The sequence below is a fragment of the Botryllus schlosseri genome, chromosome 2 (genome assembly GCF_051294905.1).
Source record: "Botryllus schlosseri isolate E-star chromosome 2, Bs_hap1, whole genome shotgun sequence".
Lineage (NCBI taxonomy): Eukaryota > Metazoa > Chordata > Ascidiacea > Stolidobranchia > Styelidae > Botryllus > Botryllus schlosseri.
Genome location: NC_137237.1, coordinates 13,587,193 through 13,597,769, shown reverse-complemented (window position 1 = coordinate 13,597,769; position 10,577 = coordinate 13,587,193). Strand labels below are relative to the sequence as shown.

General features: G+C 40.0%; 1 protein-coding gene across 2 annotated transcripts; it reads right to left on the bottom strand.

Moving 5' to 3' along the window:
• Window positions 1–1,004: 1,004 nt before the first annotated feature.
• On the bottom strand, window positions 1,005–10,545 carry LOC145433680 (kelch-like protein 28). Of its 2 annotated transcripts, XM_080310846.1 has the most exons (11): window positions 10,359–10,545; window positions 10,200–10,298; window positions 9,856–10,020; window positions 7,205–7,333; window positions 6,959–7,141; window positions 6,798–6,892; window positions 6,294–6,428; window positions 6,130–6,236; window positions 5,496–5,682; window positions 4,715–4,923; window positions 1,005–1,337 (listed from the first exon to the last, which is right to left on the bottom strand). In XM_080310846.1, exons 1-11 carry the CDS (start codon window positions 10,542–10,544, stop codon window positions 1,174–1,176), a joined length of 1,659 nt encoding a protein of 552 aa, XP_080166972.1. In that variant the 5' UTR covers window position 10,545; the 3' UTR covers window positions 1,005–1,173. The 2 variants fall into 2 exon arrangements, with proteins under 2 accessions (XP_080166972.1, XP_080166974.1); XM_080310848.1 differs by lacking the exon at window positions 4,715–4,923.
• Window positions 10,546–10,577: the final 32 nt, after the last annotated feature.

Sequence of the window (10,577 nt, the reverse complement as noted above, 5' to 3'; positions counted from 1 at the left end):
GCCTAATTATTCTTTATAGAAAAGCTTTCATCACGCAGGATTTATTTCAAAAAATGAACCGAGATTCCATATAGGAACACAGTCAAGAGTTCAGAATATGATCTGGGAGCTCCCGGTATGGAATTGTGTCCACTCGATGACACGAATTCCATGTAATTGTGCAACTGCCGGTCATTGTTCTGACTCTTGAGACTGACGTTACTGTTGATAAATCATGACCACTGGTTCTCAACAGGTCCCTCCACAAACAGCACGTTCTCCTTTGAATGGCGCCAGATCGTGGAAACTTCTTCCGAAATAACATGGCTTTATAAAAACTAAAACAGATTTAGAGATTTTATGCCGCAATATCCTCCTTCGCATGAATTTTCCGATCCAGTTTGATTATATATTTGATTTAGAAGACTTGACAAATGTTTCGTGGCATTTTTGTCATGCCCGTGGTTTCACTTTACCAATTAATTACCATAAAGTCGCCTTGCTGACAAAGAGGATCATTACACGCTCCACATTTGTGTGATCCGGAGGTGATTTCGCATTGACATAGCATACATAGACACAAGCAAAATAGACAGACCCGTTCTCGAACGCTGTCCACATCTTTTCAGCCGGTTCATCAAATAGAAGATGTTGAGGGCTGTAACATTTCAGGATAAGAAAACTCTAAATCATTGGACCGACTTCTATTACTTCTTGACATTATTGGGCCAATAGTATACTCTCAACTTGAGCTACATTACAATGAAAGTGTTGCACCAAGCTGTAAAAGTAGCCCTAACTCCAAGTCCAGTTATATCTGAAAGCAAAATTAAAACAATTTTATGGCACAACTCAAAGTTCTGGTTCCAATTCTCCTTCGTGATTACATTCTGGTTGATTTTCATTCTTACAACTAGAGAACCACTGATATGGACAGCAATTTAGGCAAATAATCTGAACATAGACATCACCATTCATTATAAATCTTTTCCAACCGCCCAAAACACACAGAATAGATAACACAATCCTGTTTGTGATGTATGTATTATGGAACTGGCAAAAACGTCTTATTAATGCAATTGCAATGAGGACAGTCATAAAGTGTTTACAAAAAGCAGTATGCACGAGATCACGATTTAGCAGCGGTTATGCGTAACTGCTTTGCAACAACAGTCACGTCTGTAGACAGGCAGTTCACATGGCGGCAAGCCCGAATCCACATCTTGGTAGGTCCATTCCATTGCATTTCTGCCAAGTGTTGCTCTCTAGATCATAACAGTCGACATCACTCAAATACTCATGTCCGGAATGACCGCCGACAGCATACAGTCTTCCTGCAATCACTGCTGTGCCCACACCTGAAAAGTGCATATTCAAACGAGGGGGGAGCACATGACTTGGATACTGTCTCCTATACAGCACAATTAGCCGTCTATGAAACAAAACAAAAAGCTCCATGACAAAATTGATGTCAGTCTCGTTCAGTTTTGTGCAACACTTTAGGCATTGCCACGAATAGTATGTCAAAAGCAGACTATAAACTCAGCAAATTATGTTCAAATTTCTATCATCATCTCATTGGTTCATCAACAATTTTATCGGTTCAATACACCACAAAAATGTGATACAATGAAAAGATAGGTGTCGAAGCGACTTGAAGTAGTAATCAGTTTCAAATTTGAGACTTGAAGTTTCGGATTGATGGACAAGCTGTACTGTTCCGGCATTTTGCAATGGACATATGAAAGATATAATGGACAGACGGCAGGTAAGTTCACGCAGACCCGATGGCTGAGAACCACTGATATACAATCAATCAATCAGGCTTATTAATATTTTCATCGTTTCAAAACATCACAAGACTGTGATACAATGAAAGGATAGGAAGGTGTCGAAACAGTAGCCTACATCCAGTCAGATGATTTCTGAATTTTCTCCGACAACCGGGTCATTAATTACTCTGAGCTCTTAGTGCTGAACAAAACTGATAGGTTTCTCGGCGAGTTGTGCCAGTTTCAGACGGACAGTTTCTCCGTTTAAGATCAACAAGAAGCATAAAAATGACTGGGGTAGCTGGAACCCTTGGGTGGTTGAAACCAGTCAGAGTCAACTGAGTAAAAGATACGGTTAATTACACTGGTCAACACATATTTTTAGGCACACAAACTAAGAGTGGTTTTGGGCAATGCTCCCTCTAAGCTGCGCACGTGCGCAAATGCGCAGTGCTGACACGGTCCCTGCGCACAGAAAATCTACGTTGCGCACGAACAATCCGAAGTGATGAACTTTTTTTGTCGCTACGCACTGATTTCCAAGGGTCTGCGCAGTGAGTTGGTGAGTGTGCGCAGACTCGTCAAAAATTAGAGGGAACATTGGTTTTGGGGGTTCTGAAGGGCACTGATTCCGAATATGACCTTAGTTTTTTTCAAATTGGCTCTTGCTGTGGAGATAACCCATGGGGCTATTTTGACCAAAATCTCCCATTTTCGCGGTAATGACTAGATATAGAATCGGCTCAGTCGTACTATAAAGTTTAGAAAATCAATCTACTTGTTATTTTTACACACACAAGACTCTTTTAAATCAAAATATAGCCACAGCACTATATTTAGGAGTAACAGATTTATCATAGTTATGATGTCATGTACATAAGTATTTACCTAGTAACTCAAATAACGTGGCATTAATTCAATCAGTTTTACGTCAACCACCTATTGTAAATTTGAAATAATCAGTTGGAATATAATATTATTGATGTACTTTATATCACAATTGTTTTTGTAAGATTTTCGCCTGTAAGCTATTTAGTGCAGTTTCTTGAAAGGTTCCGGCAATGGTCTGAGATAATATGTTCAATTGTTCATCTCATCTGCCCTCATCTTTCTTTTGTTGTTCTGATGTCTTGGTAGAACCTCTCCCCTTGCTAATCAAAAAGATGATCAGGAAATAGATCAAGATGTGATAACAGGAAGTGGACTTGTATGCTCAATTGCTCATGTTTGTGCTCAAGTGTTCGATATGCAGATACGAATTTTCGGACCAACTGTTTGTGGTAGGGTGCTTTATGATCATCTAAAAAGTTTTATTTACTACATCTTAGAAGAAATTACAGGCAGTGATCTCCTTCCTAATCTGAAATCGGAATCTTTCATTGGTATTCGAATATACCAGATACAAGATTTAAGCTTCTCGTTTGATTGGGTTACTAGCAATGTTCCCTCTAATTTATGAAGAGTCTGTGCACACTCACCAACTAACTGGGCGGACCCTTGGACAACAGTGTGTTACGTTTAAAATACAAGGTCATCACATAGGATTTTTTGTGCGTAACATGGATTTGCTGTGCGTAGAGACCTTGTCAGCACTGCGCATTTGCACACGTGCTCACTGCTCAGCTTAGAGGGAACATTGGTTACTACGAATACCCACTTTGTTGACTCAGCGGAAAATTATCCATATACCAGTCAAAAGAAAGGAGACGCATATGAGTATTGTAGTTAAGCCTTCCAAGGACAAATTTTAAAGTTTATCCTCCTCTTTAATCTTGGTAGAATGACCAATTGATACAGGAGAATATGTATTTCAGTTGTGCAAAAGTACAATTTTTAGGCATTACAACCTTCTGTTTTGACAAACAAATATTTCAAATCATGTCATATTAATATTGATAGAATGACTGAGAATGACATGAGGGTTCTTCATAGTCAATTAGTTATGTATGCACAGTATAAAATTACAAAATAAAGTACGATTTTCTTCCTACCAAGTGAAATATTTAAGGGTAAATACAGAAATTCTGGGCTTTTTTAGGGGTATGAATATCTTCCGACAAAGAGCCAATCTGACAAGACTAATCTGATATTCGTAATGAGCAACCTCAAAAACCACAGAAACGACTCCCAGATGCTCTGCCTAAAAAATTTATTTCATTTTGTTGACCAGTGTTATAATACAAGTGGGTAACATTCCTAATTTACGTGATATTTCCACATAATATATCATGTTCTTCTGCTAGTGCACGTAGGGTTACAATATTTTAGGAACCGGAAGAGAGTAGACCTACACTTTTACAAATCACAAAAGTTAAAAAAGGAATAGAAAACTGATGATTCTAGAGTTTTTACGGTGAAAGGGTAATTTTTCAGACTCGACTTCCGATTGATCCACTCTTATTAATACTCCTGTGGTGTTGACTAAAAAGAAGGTTATTTTTCCAGCCCCACTCCCGAAAAACCAGCCCCAACATCCGAATTGCAGATTTTGCGTGATTTATTAATTGCGCCTATCCATTAGTCTTGGCTGTCAAAGCTATAAAGGAGGATGAATTCTTAAAAGGAAGACATTTAGGCGTCCTCGGAGGACGTTTTCGATTTCCTGAAAAAGTAGAACAAATCCTCCTTAAGGAGTACATATGGTAACCCTACGAAATACCTGACTAGCATGTGTGTGTCTCTATTTCAATGACAAATGCCTGGTGGTAATTGGCGTTTGAGTAGAATAACAATCAAGTCGAACCAGGAAATTGTACATTGATATGAAAGACAAAAAACCGTAACTGAAAGGTGAAAGTATGACAATCACATATCAGTGGTTTGAATTAAGACCCACGATTAATGGATGTCAATGGACATGAGAAATCAACCATTGAATATTTGGTTGTGACAGATGTTAGCTGTAATGGAACAAGTAGGATCCGTCAATAATTCACACCGATAAGACGGCTCACTGCCCTTACCAGTTCTCGGACGGGTCATGGGGCTGCAAATCTCCCAATCGTTATCCCTTGAATTGAATCTCTCTACAGATCTCAGGTGTGCCGTGCCACTGTGACCGCCCACGACATAAATGAAATCTTTGAAGACAGCGACCCCGAAGTTGATTCGTTTGGTCAGCATAGGCGTGACGTAGCTCCACATTTGTGTGGCAATGTTATACGATTCGACGCTGGAATCAACAGTAGAAATCACAGCCAACCGTGCGTGTTAAAATTATGGGAGAGCATATCATCATCAAGTGCAGAGAAGTTAAAAACAGGTACAGGTGGTCACGTCACCAAAGGCTGTGATACGGAAGATCTGCTGTGCATGATACATACGGTGATATTAATGATCCAGTGACTGTGAAAAGTTTACCAACCGCATCTACTGAGGAAGGTAGTCGTAGTATGTCGATTTTCGTCTGTGCCATTGAGGTGCTTGGACGTAGAAGATGCAAAGGAATCGTAAGGTTATTGAGTAGGCCGAGCGAAAAGCAGGGATGCAGTGGATAAATATGATAGCCAGAGAAAGCAAAGGCAGTATTGGTAAACTGGGAAATGCTCTTTTCCATGGGATTTGGGTCGCATGAGGCAATCAGAGTGGAAGCGCTTATCTGCATGCAAGTTCGGTGTCATAGATTAATCAAACCGACAACCGCAATACTTCTGCTCCGAAAGATCACCACCAAAACAACATTTGCGTGATCATACGAACTGTAAGAACACCTCTAAGTATCGAATAGCAAATCTCCAAACGTACCTGCTCTGGTGAACAGGCCCATAACCTCCGATTGCATAAACACTATCATGAAGAGATGCGGCAGAAAAGCAAGTTCTGGTTTGAAGCATATCAGGCATTTGTTCCCACTGTTGCTTTTGTTGGGAGAATCGTTCCATGGCTTTCAAGTACGACCCACCGTCGTAACCGCCCAGGACATAAATATCACCTTGAATTTAACATAAGGTTCGATTACGGTCACAACACAGTCACCCTTGATCCAAGTTATTCATATTGTGTGCCACACTACGGTGCTCTCACAATTAGAGTGGTACACACTTCATGCGATTTTACTCTTAACTGCCAAAACATAAGTCTTCCTTCAATTGAAACTAAGGTATTAGTTTTCAACGCAGTCACAATTCCTACTCTGTAACTGTTCACAACCAGTATCCGAAAATTCTCATGTTTGGTGTAGATTGGATTTTCTTTATCCAATGTGGTGTCAGAAGAAATAACAGACAAAATTGACTCCAAACTAAATGAATCGAAACATTCTCTACAATGCATGACAAATCAAGATGAAAAAAGTCTATAGCCCTACCCATGCCCAAGTTACGCAATACAGAATTATGGTAACCCCGGTCATTCTATGTTCCGGAAGTATATAGTTTACCTTTCACTACAATTACGCCAAAACTGCTCCTGCACTTCATCATACTAGGCGCCGGACTCCACGAATCACTTTCAGGATCCCACACTGTTACAGAGTTGCTGTGTTGTCTGAAAATACAGTGATAGTGGAATATGCGCCAGTAACAGTGACGAAACAAAGCATACTTGTACGGTTTGCATTGTATACCGCCAATCAGATATAGTTTCCGATCGCACACTACTGCGCCGCATTCGTATCGGTGGTGTGGCAACGGCGTCACGGTTTGCCAGATATCATTTTCCGGGTTATAAATTTCCATGCTGTGAGACAAAAGCAATCCCAGTGCACAGGCAGACTCACAGGAACATTATAATGCACTATTTACCCCAGGGCATGGTTTAAAACTGTTTCACACTACCTGTACAAGTGTACATGGCTAATATTATGAATGAGGTGATTTATGCAGCATTATAAACTCATGAAATTCACAGCAATAACCGAAAAGTCAGGAGTGATAGATTATTATCAAGTCAAGTTTCTGTAAAATACAAGAATCTATCGAAAATGAAGATAATTTTATTTCACAATGCAAGGCTGCTGATAACAAACCACGAGTACATGCTAGAGGCTTGTACAACTGCACAGCAACTGCATGAACGTGAACGTGTACTGTATTCATCGTACTTTACCTCCCAAGAGTAGCAAACAGTCCACTTTTTCCACCCACGGCACACAAAACTTTTGGTGAACAACGTTGTGTGCAGGATTCCTTGAAATTAGTAGCCTATTGAATTGTACAAAAAAATCTCAGTACCCCATTTATATTGACTTCTCACCAGTGCTATCTGACCTGCGTTGAATTGAAGATATCCTGAACAAAATATTTATTGCACAGTAGTTTGTTCAGCCGCGATTTCGCGTCCAAGAATGACGCGTCCAACAGAGGCATGCGCACAAGTTGAATGAGTTTGTGAATATGTGCTTTTCGAGATGAAAAGTTGCTCAGAATCCAAGCCTCCACCAAACGAAAAACCTGAACCAAAGTATCGCATAACCGTCGTTGTACTGTAACCAATACTACTGCCATAGGTTTCACCGATTCTTCCGAGGCAACATTCAGGTCATCAGACTTCAGTATCTTGATCAAATACTTTATCGGCAATTCGAGTATCTCATCAAGTTTGGATATCTCATCGAAGTTCTGATTGATAAACTTCACCAATTTCTGAAAAGAGTCGACAATCATCAATAGCCAAGTGGTAATTAACTACCATTGGTTGTTTCAAATTTAGGAATGCTCTTTTGAAGGGTAACTTTTGACGGTGGGATCACAAAATAGAAGCCTTAATATCAAAGCACAGGCATCTCCACATACTGATACTCGGGCCTTGAGCAATGTCACCATCGATAAAATCCTCGAAACATCAACATATAGTCCAAAAGTATTCATGATTTTGGCGATAAAAATGAGAAGCATCATTAGAGAACAAGAATAAAGGAAAAATTAATGCTTGTAAAATGTAAAAATCAAAGTAACATATGCTTGAATTCTCTCAAAACTAGATGTGGAAGAAAATGCATTACTGCGCACTTCTGAAATAGAAGAGACGTTCTAAACCAGTGGTTCCCAAACTTTTTCGGTGTGAGGGCCAAATTTAGAATTTCAGAGTACGGTCAGGGCCGCATGAATACTACGGCTATGAAACGCGCCCAAACAGCCATCATGGCTATTTCGGAGTAGTTTTATTGCCCTGGCGAGATTTCAAAACTGTACACCGTTTACCGCTACTTATCTGCTGCATTGGGTGTCCGTGCGAGTGAAACAGCTTTTCTCGCCTAAACGCACGAAGCGCGAGAAATTTCTTTAGTTTCATGACTAAACTGGTCAATATGATCGGGAATTGCATGGTAGTCCTCTTTGCTCACGTTATCAGATTTACCGGTAGAGCTGAGTGAGAGGTGTCTTTGAAACTGCAGACCCCGTAAAATTAAACATCTTCGGGCGGGTGAACCCCTAGGTATGACTTCTTTACATGATGTTATTTCGTGACCTCCTGTCTGCTATATCAAAAAATGTAGAATTGCCCAAAGCTACTAAACTGAAAGATCACACGATTTCAGATTGGTATTTCTTCACTGGCATATAATTTTCTTTCCTGCCGGGTGGTATTTGTCTTGTGAGGTTCAGATTGCCAAGACAAGAACATTCGGCGCCGGTCATTTAGGCGCCTATATGGACAATTAAACCTATATGTATTTTGTATATATAACGAAGTTTTTGGTATTTCGAAGTTTTTGGTCAGCATAAAAGCAGTCCTTTACGGCCAAGGCTTTCTCGCTGCCGATCGTTCTGACATACTTCTTGGAGTCATATGTTATATGGCCTAAAACTTTATATGTCTTGGTGCGTTGTGGTGCGGTCATGGCCAACGCTGATATACCCATTTCTATAAATCTTGTGTATTTTTTCTTGGGGAAGAGTACCCAATAATCAAGATATGTGGCGAATTGAAATCGCGCCTAGCGGGAAAAATTCTTGAAAAAGTGGCATAAATTGTCACAAATACTCTATAATTTATGCTAATTCACGAAACAATTTTGGGGCCCCTTTGAGCTCGGCCCCCTCAATTGGGGGGTTTGGGCTGCGGCAGTTACGGCCCTGACTACAGGACTACCAATTATGCTGCTTTTAGCCGACTAAGCAGTATGCATCTCGGCGTATTCAGCCGTGAGTCACGTGTTGCACATCTAGTTATCATAGATTTACCATACGTCCTCTTTTAAGATGATTTGTCCTCTTTTTTGATTTTTTTTTCAAGTGTCCTTGGAGGACGCCCAAATGTCTTCTTTTTTGAGATTTTGTCTTCTTTTGTGAGGATTTTGGTTACATATAGGGCCAAACTCGACTGATATACATTAAGTCAGCACTGTAGGAACGCTACGCTATGGCGGCTATTTCGGGAGCTGGACCGCAAAGTTGACCTTTTTTTCAGTCAACCACCTGTTAATGTGAAAGAAAAACTGTATTTTCCGGGAGTTGAGCCTCTTTTTCTTTTTCAGTCAAGCGACCATGAAATGGGAAAAATTTACTGTTTTTTCAGGATTTTCCTTCGGTTTTGAAATTTATCAATACCTATTTATATCTATAGCTACTGCTCGTTCAACTGGAAAGTTAAGGCACATTGCATTGAAACAGCAGTGACGTAATGTTAGCAGTCTATACTCACAACTTTACTGCAATTCTATAATTAAAAACTACAGAGGCCAAGCCAAGCAAGAGTATTTTATAAATTTAAATTTTATTTTTGTCATAAATCGACTTCTTAATATATTTTAGGGGGCCGCAAGAAGGCTATTTGGGGGCCGCGCTTGGGAATCACTGTTCTAAACCAATCATGATCAAAGGAGTACGGTAATTAACAGGGCATTGGACAATGACAGGGCATAATTTTCATTGGTAGGGTGAGATACACAAAACTCAAAGATAACAACAACAGCAATTATAAATTCATGAGAACATACAGCCAACAAGGATTGTAAACATAATTTAGGTTGTGGGTAGTGAGGAGGATATGACTGTTAGCTATGCATGAAGTCATCCATTCCCGTTAACAATACTTCCTCATACTACCAATTACGTGATTTCACTAAACAAACTAATTGCATGAAACCAGCACAGCACAGCTCTAGAAATTTGCAAAGGCCCTCTCAGAGATATTAACCAAACTAACACGCAAACCAAAATACCTTCGTTAATTGAAAAAGTCCGTAAGTGTCGGCAAACCTCCAGATACCAATGCAATTGTATATGTGCAGATGAGACTCCAGAAAGCGACAGCACTCGTCAATAACGAGATTCATTTGGAAATGCGTAGCAGCCGGTAGCAAGGACTGGACATTTGAAGACGACACCTGTAAATAGCCGAATAACAGTGTCAAAAAGTGAATATACTATTGTAAATGTATCACATTGGATGGTGAGGTCTCAACTACCAGTGAATGATTGATACGGTTCAATTGTACAATTCTATTTGACCACTTGGTCGAGAGGATTAGGCAACCTAGCATCAGATGCGTTGGAATAGACTTACTTCTAAATTGCCAGTATATGCGAAATCAATCAGAGTCCGCATTGCTTCCACATCGATCGACTTTAAATCAACGACCGGTTGGTTCTTCTCTGCCATTTCCTACATGACACATAAAAACTGCAGTTCGAAACTTTTGAACTCTGGTCCGTTTTACAATACCTGAGTGAACATAGCCTTGAAATAGGGCGACGAAGCGGACAGCACTACTTTATGGGCCAGGAGACTACAGCCTCCCACTCGTAGGCTGATATCGCATAGGTTTTCGTGCTTTCTCAAGTCATTGAGATTGGACAGCATCCCGACGCTGTGCACTCGCGACAAATTCGTTTCAGTTTCTTTCGCCATGACAATCGAAGAAAATAGTTATTTGTATTTAGA